This window comes from Oryx dammah, unplaced genomic scaffold (genome assembly GCF_014754425.2).
Source record: "Oryx dammah isolate SB20612 unplaced genomic scaffold, SCBI_Odam_1.1 HiC_scaffold_28, whole genome shotgun sequence".
Classification (NCBI taxonomy): domain Eukaryota; kingdom Metazoa; phylum Chordata; class Mammalia; order Artiodactyla; family Bovidae; genus Oryx; species Oryx dammah.
Window position 1 is genome coordinate 110,047,433 of NW_024070212.1, and position 16,327 is coordinate 110,063,759.

Here is a 16,327-nt window from a genome sequence, read left to right on the forward strand (position 1 = left end):
AGTTCAATTCCTGGGGCAGGAAGATCCACTGGAGAAGGGATAGGCTACCCACTCCAGTATTCTTAGGCTCCCTTGTGCCTCAGCTGGTAAAGAATCCACCTGCAGTGTGGAAGACCTGGGTTCGATTCCTGGGTTGGAAAGATCCCCTGGAGAAGAGAAAGGGAAAATACTCTAGTATTCTGGCCTGGAGAATGCTATGGACTGTATAGTGTCAGACACGACTGAGCAACTTTCACTTTCAGTCTTCAACACTATTTCTATCATGTCTAGGATTCCTGAAGTCACTCCTGGATGCCACTGTCAAGGGGAGGAGGGAAAAACAATGGGTGGTCTTTTTCCCCATCTTGCCTGTCTCCCCCTCCCCCGACCAAGCCTCACCTCATTTTCTGTATGCTCCCGTACAATTTACTCTCTCTTCCCACATCTCACCAAAGCCGGACACTGCGGGACCCCTGAGCCCATCGTCAACGGGCACATCAACGGGGAGAACTTCAGCTACCGGGGCAGCGTGGTGTACCAGTGCAATGCTGGCTTCCGCCTGATTGGCATGTCCGTGCGCATCTGCCAGCAGGATCATCACTGGTCGGGCAAGACCCCTTTCTGTGTGCGTAAGTATGGTACCCACTCTCCCTAGTCACCAGCTCCAGTGCAAAATGGACTTCCCCTTGCATTGTCTCTATTAGGTGAACTGGAGGATTTTCTGTATTTTGTTCATGTTTTTCAAAGACAATCATTAACATCTATGTTTTCAGTTTTCTTCATCATTATTACTTCCACCTCTATTATTTTCTTCCTTGCAATTAACTTTTTGGTTCACTTTTTTGCTTGTGAATTAGAAGTCTCGTTCATTTTCAGTCTTTTATTTTTATTGACTATTATGGATATAAGTATGCAAGGCTATAAAATTTCTTCTGATCACTGCTCTAATTATATCACACAGATTATAGAAATTAGTATTTTATTATGTATCAGAAATCCTGTCCTTTTGATATTAATTTCCCCTTTCACTTAGAAGTTTCTTTAAATAAAAGTGTGTGGTTTTTATTTCCAGATGGAAGGGTGTTTTGATTTTTACTTTGGTATTCACTTCTAATTTATTGCACTGTATACAGTATTTCTGCTTCATGGAATTTACTGATGCTTCCTTTATGACCTAATATTTGATCAATTGTTATGACTGTTCCATGTGCATTTGAGAGAAAAGGGCATTAGTGTGTAAAGTTTTATATATAATCATAAGATATGCCTTATTGATTTTGTTGTTTATGTCTTAATGTTTGCTTACTTATTTTTTGTCTACCTGACCTGTTTTGTTCTGAGAGGTGTGCTTTAAAGTTTCATATTATTCAGTCAGTTCAGTCGCTCAGTCGTGTCTGACTCTTTGTGACCCCATGGACTGCAGCACGCCAGGTTTCCCTGTCCATCACCAACTCCCAGAGCCTGCTCAAACTCATGCCCATCGCATCGGGGACACCATCCAACCATCTCATCATCTGTCGTCCCTTCTCCTCCCGCCTTCAATCTTTCCCAACATCAGGGTCTTTTCCAGTGAGTGGCCAAAGTATTGGATTTCAGCTTCAGCATCAGTCCTTCAGATGAATATTCAGGACTGATCTCCTTTAGGATGGACTGGTTGGATCTTCTTGCAGTCCAAGGGACTCTCAAGAGTCTTCTCCAACACCACAGTTCAAAAGCATCAATTCTTCAGCACTCAGCTTTCTTTATGGTTCAGCTCTCACATCCATACATGACTACTGGAAAAACCGTAGCTCTGACTAGATGGACCTTTGTTGGCAAAGTAATGTCTCTGCTTTTTAATATGCTATCTAGGTTAGTCATAGCTTTTCTTCCTAGGAGCAAGCATCTTTTAGTTTCATGGCTGCAGTCACCATCTGCAGTGATTTTGGAACCCAAAAAAATAAAAGTCTGTCACTGTTTCCATTGCTTCCCCATCTGTTTGCCATGAAATGATGGGACTGGATGTCATGATCTTAGTTTTCTGAATATTGAGTTTTAAGCCAACTTTTTCACTCCCATCTTTCACTTTCATGAAGAGACTCTTTAGTTCTTCACTTTCTGCCATAAGGATGGTGTCATCTGCATCTCTGAGGTTATTGATATTTCTCCCAGAAGTCTTGATCCTAGCTTGTGCTTCATCTAGCCCAGCATTTCACAAGATGTACTCTGCATACAAGTTTAATAAGCCGGGTAACAATATCACGTACTCCTTGATGTATTCCTTTTCTAATTTGGAACCAGTCTGTTGTTCCATGTCTGGGTATAGCTGTTGCTTCTTGACCTGCATACAGATTTCTCAGGAGGCAGTAAGGTGGTCTGGTATTCCCATCTCTTTCAGAATTTTCCAGTTTGTTGTGATCCACACAGTAGCTTTGGCATACTCAATAAAGCAGAAGTATATGTTTTTCTGGAACTCTCTTGCTTTTTCCATGATCCAACAGATATTGGCAATTTGATCTCTGGTTCCTTTGCCTTTTCTAAATCCAGCTTAAACATCTGGAAGTTATTCACATACTGTTGAAGCCACGGTTCACATACTGTTGAAGCCTGGCTTCATATTAGTGTTCTTCTATTTACTTTTCCTTGTATTTCCCATAGTTGTGTTACATAAGGATAATTGCCATGTTACTTGGCACATAAATACTCATAACTGTTATATCTACATTGAAAATTGTGGTTTTAGCCTTTAAAAATGTCTTCATTATCACTTTAATATTTTCCAGCTTGAACTGTACTATACCTAATACCATTAGGCTTACACTCTCTACTTTCATCCTTCTCCCATTTGCCTGGTATTCCTTTAACCATCCCTTTATTTTAGCCTTTCTGAATCACTCAAATTAGATAGGCTTCTCTTATATATCATAGAGTTGGACCTTGCCTTCTGAGTCCATTTGAAAATCCTTTTCTCTTAATAGGTTAGTCAAATTCATTCACATATATTATTATTTATATGTTTAGTTTTAATTTTGTTTAATTATTATGTACAAAATATAATATACATAATATTTTTCTCTGTATGATATGTTTTCTTTGCCCTTTTTTTTTTTTTGCTTTGCTTTGCTCTTTTTTTCATTTCTTTTGGTATTGGTATTCAGAAAAGGTTGTAAACATTTATGTTCTTTCCTATAGTTGGTGCACTGACATACCAGGGTCACTTTTCAATATGTTCACCTTTAAGATGGGCTTTCTCTTTCTAGCAGTGACTTTGGATCAGTATTCCCCTGCTTCTCTCATCTGCTTTCCATACAGCCTTGCTCTCTGCTAAGCCTTGCAACAGAAGCATGAGAAATAGTTCTGCCCAGGTTTAGTGTTTGTTTTTCTACTTACATGTAATTTAAAGTTTATAGCATTCTCTGTCTTCTAGTTATGCTGCAGGCCTGGGCTTTCTACGGTTTTATTTCTTCTTATTAGTCTGCATTTTTGGATTTAGATGACCACTGTTATTCTGATTAGCCTGGAAGTAATTTGGAAAATTTTTCACTTTCTAAAGTTCCATAAAGTGAGCCTTTATGTAAAGTACAGTGTTTTGGTCTTAATTTTTGTAAGGCAGGCTTTTGTTTTTAATTCTTCTTCACTTGGCTTTCCCTATGTGAGATGGAATAATGAAATAGTGAGACTTAATAAACAATGCATGAAAATTAGTCTTAATAGTTTCTTAAGTACTCGGTTTACAGAAAGCAAGACTTATCACATTTAGTCAGTCTTGTAGATGTCTCTAAACAAAATATATCTGGTTTTATCCAGGAAATGAAAATTCAGGTGCCTTCAAGAAATTGGCACATTACACATGTGAAAAGGTTTGAGTTACAAGTAATAGAGAATGCTGGATTCTGAATTCATGGAAGATGTCTGCTGAACCTAAGATACTTAATTTTAGGCCTGGTCCATACAGAAAGGCAGCAGAGTCAAGCAGGTGGACACTTGCACCCCAGACCTAGCTTGCCTGGGTTCCAGTTCCAGGTCTACCACAACATAGCCTGTTGCTGTGTGATGTTAGATGAGGTGGTTTACCTCACTAGGTCTGTTTCCTAACTTATGAAAAGCAGGTACCTCAGAGACTACTGTGAGGATTAAATGAGAAAATGCATGTGAACTGGTCAGATGCTGCTGTTGCTGTTGTGAAGAGGGCCGTGATGGTGGTGTGGTGGGCGATATACCACCGCCCTGCTACATCACTGAATCCAAGATCTTTTGTACCAAGCTCCATTCTCTCCTGAAGCACAGAGATTTAAGAAGTACCGGGGGTAAGAAGGCAAGAGTAACAGGACTTTTACAAGCAATTGCTTGGTTACTGGGGTCCAGCCCTGGTTGGATCCAGGGTATCTGAAACGTGGATGGCGAGGTGAGAGAGATATATAGATTTAGAGAGAGATAAGGAAAGAATTTGCAGTTAAGAGAACAGAGGAGAGAAAGAGGCTTATATTCCTTGGCTTACACAGAAAGTCAATAAAGTCTCAAGACAAGAGACTTGCACCGTTTACGTAGGCCGCAGGCACCCTCCCGGTCTCCCGAGGGAGTGAAGATGCAGGGCACCTTCCCGTTCAGGTCTTAGAAGCCCAGGCAAATAAGTAAACACGGCAGACCTCTGTGCTCCAGATGGGAATTAGCCTGAAAAGGAGAGTAAGAAAGAAAAGACAACACGGGGGAACCAGGCTTTGGTGGAACTGGTCCTGGTCCTGGTCTGTCTCTTTATTTTTCAGGGAAGCTTTTATACTTTAAGTTGTACATAGAGATAAATGTAAGAAGCAGAGTCACACAGGGACAGCTGCTCTGACCCTTATCTAAAGACAGTGTTCTTTGCATATCTTTGTTCTTACAAGGGTCTTACGTTTGTTTACAATATCTTCTGGTCTGGAGACCGATTAACATTTTATGGCCCCATCTTTCTTTCTATTGATAAAGGTTAGTCCATCAGAAAACTTGTTTTCCCTTGAGATCTACTTAGTCTTAAGATAATGATAAAGTTACATTCTTACATAGCAAGGATACAACAGTTTATAACAAAGAGGAGTACAGTGATTTATAATAAAGAGAAAATTCATTAACTCAAAAGTCTAGTATTGCTAACATCAAAACTATTATACTTCTTTTTCTACATTCCAATTACATTGGACTCCCAGGTGCCTGAGGATATGGAGGCCTGGCGGCAATCATTAACTCAGCAATGAAACCCTTCACCAACATGATTTTTATCTTTAGAAAAACTCTATGCTAACTAAGACTTTCAAAATACTCCAAACTCTCTGTGCTGTTTATGGTTGAGAGGTTGTAAACAATCATGTGCGGAGTAGCAAGAGTGTGGATAATCCTCTCACACAAGCTAGTCTGCCAGCAGAGAGGTTTGACCTGAGACACTCCTTTTATATGCAGGAGACTATTAACTGGAGCTCTAAGTTAATTTTCCAGAGAAAGGTGGTCGGGGATAGCCCCTGTTAATGTCAGACAGATGTTGGTTTCGGGGTAGATGCTCGGGCAGATCCAGGGAACCCCTTGAGACCTGATTTGCCTTTGCCCATCAGGTCTCTTCCTCATGACCTTGTCATGGGTGGGGTCGGGGAGTCCCTTGAGTCCTGACCCGCCTTTGCCCATCAGGGCTCTTCCTCATGACCTTTGCTATGGGTGGGATCTCCCGTGCTGGCTCCCAGCACTTGGTGGCAGGTACCAGGTCAGATGCGGTCACCTATGAATTCAAGCTTTACAATATCAGCCAGACTCAGAACTTTCCAGCTGCCTGTCTCCACTTCCTCAGTCAGCGACCTTCTCTGTTGCCCACACAGCTGTTTCATAATCTCACCTACTTCCTGAAGACCCATAGTCTACCTACTCAGAGACACATTTGCTATATTTTCAGCAGGTAGTTAAAACACATAGTGAGAATGGCCTGAAAGCAGAGAAGCCAGGTTCAGAACTCAGATGGGTCACTTAGAAACTGTGCCCCTTGGACAAGTCCCCAGACCCCTCTGAACCTCTTTTTTCCTAAAAGGATAATGATGGTGCCTATCTCACGGGGTTGTAAGGATTAAGTGCAATAAAGCATATAGACCCCAATAATTCTTAGCTAATGATATAATCTCACTTTCTACTGTGCAGAGAGAACAGACGACATCAGACAATAACCCCTTCCGCTTCCTGCTTCCCCTCCCACATGTCCGTCTGTCCTTCTCCACCTTCACCCTTGATCCTTACCTCCTATCAAGAAGTCTCTCCAAGCCCAAGGCTAATCACTCCATGAGTCTCTGGATCACCTTCCCTTCTGCCTTCTTCATGAGCTTAGTCTGTTTTGAGTTCTCTCCTCTGAACTACGCACCTTCCTTTTCTGTTAATTTATCTCAGCCTATAAGACTGAATCCAGCAAACCTTTCCTTAGCACCTACTTTGTGCCAGGTGCTTGTATGGTGTTATGCATAAAGATGAGTTGAATGTGCCATGATCTCGGCCCTCAGGAAATTTGGGTCTGCTGGCGCATGTGTTCAAGGTCTAGTTAAGAGCCCCAGCCCAGCAGGATCCCTCCTTTCTTTCCCATTGGTGTATTCCCCTTCTCCCCTTGTATCTGAGTCCATCAGAGCTCTCCAGAGAAACAGAGCTCCCTGGGACATCTGATAAGTCATGAACTGTCCCCATGGGCCTGTGACACTCCCACCTCCTGTGAATTTTGCTGACCACCCCTCTATGTCCTGTGCTGGCATTTCGGTCAATCTGCAATTCAAAAGCTGTTACTACTCCCAAAGGTTTAGCCCTCAGCCCTCTCCTCTAACTTTATACAAAGTTATTAAGTAACTTTATACAAAGGTATTTTAGCCTTTGGGAAGGTGGGTCATGACCCTTTGGAAGTCTGGTGGGAAAAATGCATCTTCTCCCAAGCTGATCAGAAACACCCCATATTTTGCACATAATTTCAAGGCATTCACAGGCCCTCTGAAGCTTCCCTCCACTCTCTCACCACTTCACTGACTTGGAAAATCCTGCTCAGCCTTGAGACCCAGCTGAGGGTATGCCACATTCTCTGGGGACCCTCCTTAACCACTCCCTCCCAGGTGGAGGGTAGGTGCCCATTCCGGAAGCCTGCTTCAGCACCAGCGACAGTGATATGACAGTCTGCACCCCTGCCTGCTCTCCTGATAGGCTGAGAAATGAGCTCCCGAGCTCCTCGCGTTTCATCAGTATGCATAGCAGTGTGCCTTGAACTTATAAGGCAGCCAGTAAATATTTAATGAAGAGCAAAAGTGTGGGTCTGTTTTCAGAGCAACCCTGTTCAACGCATATTGAAATTCTTACTTTACAGATATAGGAACTGAGGCTCAGAGTGAGGTATCCAAAGTAAGGAAAGGACACAGCTGAGTTGTAAATCCGGTCTGCTGGCCTCCCCATCCATTCTCATCCCACCACACCAGGCTGTCCAGAACCCCTGTAGCCCATTAACAGCCTGTCTCCTGCTCTGCCCAGCTCTCTCTGCTAGAGTCAAGCATACTACTGTTGAGATCTATAAAAGAGAACTGGCCCAGAGAGACAGCAGAGGTGTCCACAGCAAAATCTGGATCCTACTTATTCTTGTTCCCTGACCTCCATCCATACCATTTGGGTTTGGGATGTTGTGGTTTAGTCTCTAAGCTGTGTCCAACTCTTTGCGACCCCAGGAACTATAGCCTGCCACGCTCCTCCATCCATGGGGTTTTTCAGGCAAGAATACTGGAGTGGGTTGCCATTTCCTCCTCCAGGGGATCTTCCTGACCCAGGGATCAAACATACATCGTCTGCATCTCCTGTATTAGCAGGATTCTTTACCGCTAAGCCACCTGGGAAGGCCTGGGTTTGGGGTGAGGTCCTCATAAATCCAAGCATTAGGATAAGAAAGCATTACTCATGGTTCCTCAGCCTCTCACAGCTGAAAAGCCAGAACCAAGGGAGAGGCCTCAAAAGCATCAAGTCAGATTTCCACCCAAAGAGACTAGGTACCAAGCAGATGATAGTAAACAGAACCAAGGACTCAGGAGCAGAGCAAAAGCCAGGCATCTGTCCATTCATGGCTCACTCATTTGTTAGTTCACTCTGCAATTTTTTTTTTCACTTTGGGATTACTTATCAAGGTCTTCCTGTATGTCCTTGGTGGCTCAGCAGTAAAGAATCCACCTGCCGGTGCAGGAGACGCAGGTTCTATCCCTGAGTCTGGAAGATCTCCTGGAGAATGAAATGGCAACCCGCTCCAATATTCTTGCCTGGGCAGTCCCATGGGCTTCTTGCAATATTCTTACGTGGGAAATCCCATGTAGTTGGAGCCTGGCCAACTACAGTCCATGGGTTCATGAAAGAGCTGGACACAACTTAGCAACTGAACAACAACTTCCTATATGTCAGGCACCATCCAGACACAGTAGATACAGCAAGGAGGGGGACAGAGTCCCTGCCCCAGGGAGCTTCCATTCAGGTGGAGAAAGACTAGCAATGAGTAAAGAAGTGCGCTTAGGGTGGGCGATTGCTGTATAGAAAAGCAAGCAGGGCAAGAAGGTTCGGTGGTGCTGGGTGGCCGTTTATCTGGTTGTAATGGCAGGCCTCACTGCTATGGTGGCATTTGAAGGGAGACCTGAGGATATGAGGGCAGAGGCCAAGGAATGTTTCAGCCAAGAGGAAGCTAGCCCAAAGGCTCTGGGGCAGGACCTTGTTTAGTACATTCAAGAAAAGTCAAAGAGACCAGTGCCACTGGTGGCGTGAACTCCACTCCTGAGAGGAGGAGGTGAGCCCGAGCCCTGTAAGCACCAAAGCGTTCTCCCCCTTTGCTGCCCAGGGCTGAACCAGTTACACGATGAAACAGAGTCGTGTGTGGACACCTGAATACCACCCTTATTCCTGATAAAGTCCCAGTTGGAGCCGTAGCTTAAAGTGAGAGCCAAACGGAACTTGCTAAATAAACCCCAGGAGGGGTGGATTCACACAGTCAGAGCAGCACTGCCCTGGGTTGGGCGTGACTCCATTGTAGGGGGAAGGGAAGGCAGGGAAGAACCTGCCTCTGCTGGAGGCTTGGGGGGAGCCTCCCTGCCTGCAGGCTGCCCATCTCGAGAGGAGGAAGGCAGGGCTGAACCTTCGTCCTTCCCAAACTGCACAGAGGGGCCGCTTCCGGTTACCCCAGGCAGGATAGAGAAGAGAGCACAGGGAAAGGCCAGGAAGTCCATGAGATGAACTCCCTTCACATGGAAGGAGTAGGGGAGGGACTGTGCCCTCCTAAGAACTCCGATGCCCGCTGGTCTGTCGGGGTGACCAGTCCCTCCGCACAGGCGTGGTTTGTACCGACTCTGGCTCCATCAAGACTGGCCCAGGAACTTGGGCTAGTCTGACTCCTCGGAAGGGTAGTCACCAGGATATCTGGGAAAGAATGGAGATGAGTAGCTGAAGGGATCAGGGAGAGGAACTGAGGCAGGACCAGCTGCCTGGGCGAAGGAGAAGGATGGTATGCCCTAATGCCCTATGGTCCTCAAACAACTTCTCTCAAGCGGTCCACGCTGTGGACACACCTTCAAGGAAAAGAGACTGTCCCCATGCTGACATCACAAAAACTGAGTTTTGTAGCAAAAGAAACTAAAGTCAGACCTAGGGCTCTGCTTCACTGCTGGGCATGAGAAAGGTCAGGAGAGGAGCGGACAGACTGGGGAGGGGAACAACAGGAGGGCTGACCTCTCGTCTGTTTCGATTACAGCAATTACCTGTGGACACCCAGGCAACCCAATCAACGGCCTCACCCAGGGCAACCAGTTCAACCTCAACGACGTGGTCAAGTTTGTTTGCAACCCGGGCTATGTGGCTGAGGGGGCCGCTCGATCCCAGTGCCTGGCCAGTGGGCAGTGGAGCGACGTGCTGCCCACCTGTCGAAGTGAGCCACCCTTCCTCCCCCCGGACCCCCCACCCCCAGTCCCGCTGCCACCTGTGTCTGTGACCCACGAGCGGAAGTCAGGGGATTCTGTCCTGGTGCTACGTTGACTCAAATAGGGAAGACTTGGTGCAGAGAAGGGTCACAGATGGAGCATTTCTCTCCCCTCAGATAGAGCCATGTCAAAATTCTTCACTGGTTATAGAAAGAAAGTGAAGGAAGTTTCATCTTTCAAAACAGAAATGGAAAGCAGTCTTTTGTTTACATTTCACAGAACCGATAATTCATCATTATCATATAGAGCCCCATTCTTAATGAAAGAAAAAAAAGAAAGGGTTGAAATGAGACATAAAAAGCAGAATCTAGGGCTTGGGATGACGAGGAGGAGAAGAGAAGAAACTAAAGACTCAAGAGGCAGACCCGACATGGAGGATATTCCAGTCCCACCCAGACTATTTAGGAAATCGCTCCTGAAGCTTTTACAGGCTTCTCACAGCAATGAAGGGCTTCCCAGGGGGCTCAGTGGTAAAGAATCTGCCTGCCAATGCAGGAGATGGAGGAAATGCAGGTTTGATCTTTGAGTCTGGAAGATCCCCTGGCGGAGGAAATGGCAACCCACTCCAGTATTCTTGTCTGGAGAATCCCATGGACAGAGGAGCCCAGTGGGCTGGAGTCCAGATTGGACACAACTTAGCAAGGAAGCACACGTGCACATACCCAGCGACGAGGGGCCTTGGGGCCGTCTGCCTCTGCCCACGAGTGGCCTGGTAAGCTCGCCAAGGTTTGAGTGGAGGGTCAGACTGGCTGAACAGGAGCAATCCCTGCCCTGGTGTGGAGGTTGATCAAGTCTTCACAGCTGTAAGGGGTGAGGGCTTAGACTCCCTCGGTTGATGGCTCCTCCTCCAGTGTTGAGGGTACATGGCGATTGGCTGTGCAATGTGTCTCAATTTATTTGTAGTTGATATTAAAGGACCAAATTTTTCAAATGATGCTTTAGAATCAATCAAGATACATTCACAGCTAACCTTAAAATAACATTCCGCTCAGCATTTCAAGGTGCCATTGTGAATGAGAGGAGAATCCAGGGAATGCAGGGGAAATCGGCATGACCTCGTGTTGTACCCACTTCCATCACCTCTCCAGGGAGGAAGGTGTTGAGACCGATGCTTTGGGCTATGGTTATCCCATGATCCCCTCTCCTCAAGACCTGTGCTCTCGCTCCCAGACATTCTCTGTCCTGTAACTTCAGCTCCCCAAACCCCAGCCCCTTCCCAGGGTGCTGTGCTCAAGAGCCGGTCTTGGAAAACAGAAGACTGGGGTAAAATCTTAGAAATCGTGGCCCCTGGTCCTGCTCCCCACCCCCACCCCAGCTCATTCTCCTGATGGAATGTCCTGCCTAAAACACAAATCTGATCAAGTCACTCCCTGTTTGAAACACCTCCCAAGACTTCTCACTGCCCTTAGGATATTAATAGTCTCCTTGGCTGGTTTACGGGCCCATGGGACCTGGCCCAGCCTCCGATCCAGCCTCATTCTTCTCCACTTACGTGGCCCCCAGCCTCACCTCTGCCTTGGGTCCCAGCCACACTGAGCCTCTTTTGTTTCCTCACAGGTGCCCTGTGCCTGTAAGCCCCTCAGGGCACCAGACGCAGTTTCCTCAAATGCATTCTTCTCTGTCCCCTCCCACCATTTCTTTGTCCAGGTGACTTCTACCCAGTCATCAAGAGCCAGCCTAAAGGTTGCTCCTTCTGAGGAGACTTTGCTGCCCTGCCCTGCACTGGACTAGAGGCTCTGCTTTGTGCTTCCAGAACATTCCCCACTGCCCCATCAGAGCACTTACCAAACAGTATCATTGCTGGTTTGTCCCTTTCTCTCTAGACCAGCAGTTCTTAACTGGGTGTGATTTTCCTGCTCCCCTGTTCCAACGGGGGACAGATGTCAAAAGACATCTTTGGTTGTCACAACTGGAGAGTTTCTATTAGCATCTAGTGGGCAGAGGCCAGAGACACTGTTAAACATCCTACAATGCACAGGACTGCCCCCACCATAAATAATTATCAGCCCAAAATATCCACAGTGCCAAGGCAGAGAAACCCCACTCCAGACTGTAAATTCTGTCATATCCTTACTGCCCAGCACGATGCTTGACACTCGGTATATCACAGTAAATAGCATGAATGAATGAACGCAGCTTACCTGTTTTGTGACTCTGACCTCTCAGCCTCAGAGAGGGTCATCAGAAGTTAAAAATAGCTCACACTTTAAAAGCTTATCAAAGGTTTCAAGTACTGACCCTGCCTGCCTCATACAACTCATATGAGGTTCAGGTTAATAATAGATATGAAAGTGTTTCAAAAGTCCAAGTTCACATCATGGGTTATGAACAGTATTGTCATGACTCTCAAACCTCACTCTGATTTTGATAAGCTGCTTTGGAACCATTTCAGCATTTAAAAGTCAAATTGATCCCCGAAAATTAATCTCCCCCTGAAATACTCATAAAAGTGATTAAAATAGTTTCTAGAGAAGCCCATCCCCTTTCCACAGCTCTGCTGCGGGAGACACACTGTGTTAGGGATGGGTTCACAGACAGGGGTGCATTCCTGCCCTCAGAGGATTCGTATCGATAGAAGTTTGACACACCATCAAGCAATAGAGGTTTATGCCAGGACCACCAAGGAGGGAGAGGTTAACCAGTCTGGGAGGAGGTGGGGAGGCTGCTGCAGGGAGGTGATGTCTAGCTGGACACAGGATGGATCCCTTACCCAGGTGGCCAAGTTAAGGGGAGTACAGCAGCCTCAGGACCAGCTCAGCTTCCCAGGCAGGATCTGCTTTGTGTAGCCTCTCTTGGTCTGGAAATTTTGCTCTACTGGGAATACATTCCTGTTTGGACTTCTGAATTCCCATTTAAAAGCATAAAAAAAAAAAATCCTCACGTCTAGGTCTCTGCATCTAATCATCCTATTCCACTGCAGTCATCAACTGTACGGATCCTGGGCACCAAGAAAACAGCATTCGTCAGATCCACGCCAGCGGCCCACACAGGTTCAGCTACGGCACGACTGTGTCTTACCAGTGTACCCACAGATTCTACCTCCTGGGCACCCCGGTGCTCAGCTGCCAGGGAGATGGCACATGGGATCGCCCCCGCCCCCAGTGTCTCTGTAAGTAGATGTCATGTACTCACAGTGAGCGCCCGAGCACACTGACAGCATGGTCCATGTCAAAGGACAGCGCTCCTGTGTGTGTGTGTGTGTGTGTGTGTGTGTGTGGTCACGGAGATGGTCACTCGAACTGCTCTCTTGATGTCAGAGCCCATCTTGGGCTCCTTTTGGTTAGTTGTGTGTGTGTGTGTGTGTGTGTGTGTGTGTGTCTACTGACAGCATGGTCCATGTCAAAGGACAGCCCTCGTGTGTGTGTGTGTGTGTGTGTGTGTTCGCTCAGTTCTCTTCCCTGGTGGCTCAGACAGTGAAGAATCTGCCTGCAATGCAGGAGACCTGGGTTTGATCCCTGAGTCTGGAAGATCCCCTGGAGAAGAGAATGGCAACCCACTCCAGTATTCTTGCCTGGAGAATCCCATGGACAGAGAAGCCTGGTGGGCTACAATCCACGGGGCTGGACATGACTGAGCGTCTAACACGTTGGGTTCGATGGCCCACCAGTTCTCACTCTCTCTCCTGGCTACAGGCTTACTCCCTTTCCTCTCTAATGCTGTCACCGACCCCTTCAGTCTCCAAGGCTCCCTTTCTTCAGGGGTCCTGGCTGCCTGGTAGAAACCTGTCTCCCGTTTTACTGCCTCTTTGATTTTCCAGAAAGACATCAAATGACCCCCACTTTTTTAAAGGACTGAAGGAGAAATGCAACAGACCCTCCCTGGAAGCAGACAGTCCTGGATTTGAATTCTGGCTCTACCCCTAAACAAGCCGTGTGATTTGAGAGCCTCCGTTTCTTTGTCTATATCAATGACACTAATGCCTATTCCATAGGATTATTAGAGAATTAAATGAGAACACCCATTAAAAGTGCCTAGTTAGTCACTGCTCAATAAACAATAACTGCTTTAAAGGATATTAGGAAAAAATACAGGGCCAACATGTGGGGAAAAAAAGGATGAGGGAGGCACTAAGAATCCTGACATCGGGTTGCTAGCCTCACATCCTGGAGGAAAAAACAGTTCCTTAGGCCCCTGCTTCCGCATCTTGTTGCTAACCATGAGCCCTGTGGGTTGCTCTCTCTCCTGTCTTCCTAATAGGAGAGGTGAAGATGCAGTCCAGAGGGGCTGATGGGCATTGAGTTGAGCCATTCTGCAGTCCACCTATCTGTGGTGGCTCATACATACCTTGGCCCCTCAGTCGGGATGACTCCATCTCCTTATGCCCCTGTGCCTCTAGGTATGATAGGAGGCTGGTTCACCTACTCACCTGCCCACCCTGGTCACCCAGCCCCATTTATGACTGACAAATCATCTGGGGTTGGAAATGGACCACCACCTGTGTACAGCAGGGGCAGCTGAGATTCTTGTATTTGGAGAATACAAATAAAAATAGCCTTTGAAGAAAAGCTTTCACTCTGTCACCATTAAGCATGACGTTAGCTGTGGGATTTTTGCAGATTTCCTTTATCAGACTGAGGAAATTCCCTTCTACTCCTAATTTGTTGGACATTTTTCCCATGAAAGGGTGTTGGAATTTTTAAAATGATTTTTCTACATCTATTGAGATGATCATGTGGTGCTTTTTTCCCCCTCATTCTATTAGTATGGTGTATTACACTGATTGATTTTCATGTATTGAACAACTCTTGTGTTCTTAGAACAAATCACATTTGGTCATGGTAAAATTCATTTTAATGTGTTACTGGATTTGGTTTGATAGTATTTTTGTTGAGGATTTTTGCAACTGAATTCATAAGGAATATTGGGCTGTAGTTTTCTTTCCTGATGATATCTTTGTCTTTGGTATCAGGGCAAGGCTGACCTCATGGAATGAGTTGGCAATTGTCCCTTTTCTTCTATTTTTGGAAATAGTTTCAGAAAGACTGGTATTATTTCTTCTTCAAAATTTTCATAGACTTCATCAGTAAAATCATCTGGCCCTGGACTTTGTTAAAAGTTTTTTTATTTTTTAAAAGTTTTTTTTTATTATTATTGACTGATTCTATTGATTTGATATAATTCTTTTCAGATATTCCATTTCTTCTTGAGTTGATTTTGGTAGTTTGTGTGTTTCTAGAAATTTTTCCATTTCATTTAGTTTATCTAATTTGTTGGTATATAACCATTCACGTTCATCATATTCTCCTATAATGCTTTTTGCTTTTGTAAATTCAGTTGGTAGTAACATCTCCGCTTTCATTCCTGGTTTTAGAATTTGATTCTTCTCCCATCCCTGTATCTCTCTCTCTCTGTCCCTCTCTCTTTCTCTCTCTCTTACACACACACACATCAGACTAGACACATTTGTCAATTTTCTTGACCTTGTCAAAGGACCAACTTTTGATTTTGTTTTCTCTATTGTTTCTCTATTTTGTTTATCCTTGCTTTAGCCTTTTTAATTTCTTTTCTTCTATTTGCTTTGGGTATATTTTGCTCTCTTTTTCTAGTTTATTAGAGGGGAAGTTTAGGTTGTTGACTTGAGATTTTTCTTCTTTTTAATGGAGGCATTTACAAATATAAATTTCCCTCCAAGCACTGTTTCACTGTATCTCTTAAGTTTTGGTATGCTATTTTTTTCATTTTTTTTTCACCTCAAAGTATTTTCTAATCACTCCTCTGATTTATTCTTTGACTTACTGATTATTTAGGAGAGTGTTGTTTAATTTCCATATATCTGTGAATTTTTCACATTTCCTTCTTTTGTTGATTTCTTGTTTCATTTGCATTTTGCTTACAGAATGCACTTGATATGATTTTAGTCTTTTAAAGTTTATGGAGATTTATTTTATGGATTAACATATGGTCTACCCTAAATAGATGAGGCTTCCCTCATAGCCCAGCTGGTAAAGAATCCGCCTGTAATGCAGGAGAGCTGGGTTCAATCCCTGGATTGGGAAGATATCCTGGAGAAGGGAAAGGCTACCCATTCCAGTATTCTGGCCTGGAGAATACAGTCCATGGGGTCTCAAAGAGTCGGACATGACTGAGTGACTTTCACCTTCACTTTATTCTAGATAACGTTTCATGTGCACTTGAGAAGTGTTTATTCTTCTCTTGTTGGGCAGAGTGCCCCACAGATGATTGTTAGGTCTAGTTACTTTATAGTATTGTTTATTGTATTTCCTTGTTGATCTATCCATATTCTGGTTGTTCTAACCGTGATTTATAGTGAGGTGTTGGGAACTCCTGCTGTTATTGCTGATTTGCCTGCTTCTCCCTTTAGTTCTGTTAGTTTCTGCTTCATATACTTTGGGGCTATGGTATTAGATGCATATGTTTATAATTGTGTATCTTCT

The 16,327-nt window shown here is 44.9% G+C and overlaps 1 protein-coding gene across 2 annotated transcripts in view; it reads left to right on the top strand.

The window, feature by feature from the left end:
- Positions 1 to 16,327, top strand: part of CSMD2 (CUB and Sushi multiple domains 2) — a 677,707-nt gene that overhangs the window by 623,562 nt on the left and 37,818 nt on the right. The window contains exons 54-56 of one of the 2 annotated variants that reach the window (XM_040231766.1): positions 373 to 608; positions 9,707 to 9,880; positions 12,853 to 13,041. In XM_040231766.1, coding sequence (XP_040087700.1) covers positions 373 to 608; positions 9,707 to 9,880; positions 12,853 to 13,041 — 599 coding nt within the window. The remainder of the gene's footprint in view (positions 1 to 372; positions 609 to 9,706; positions 9,881 to 12,852; positions 13,042 to 16,327) is intronic. The other variant, XM_040231767.1, reaches the window with a different exon arrangement.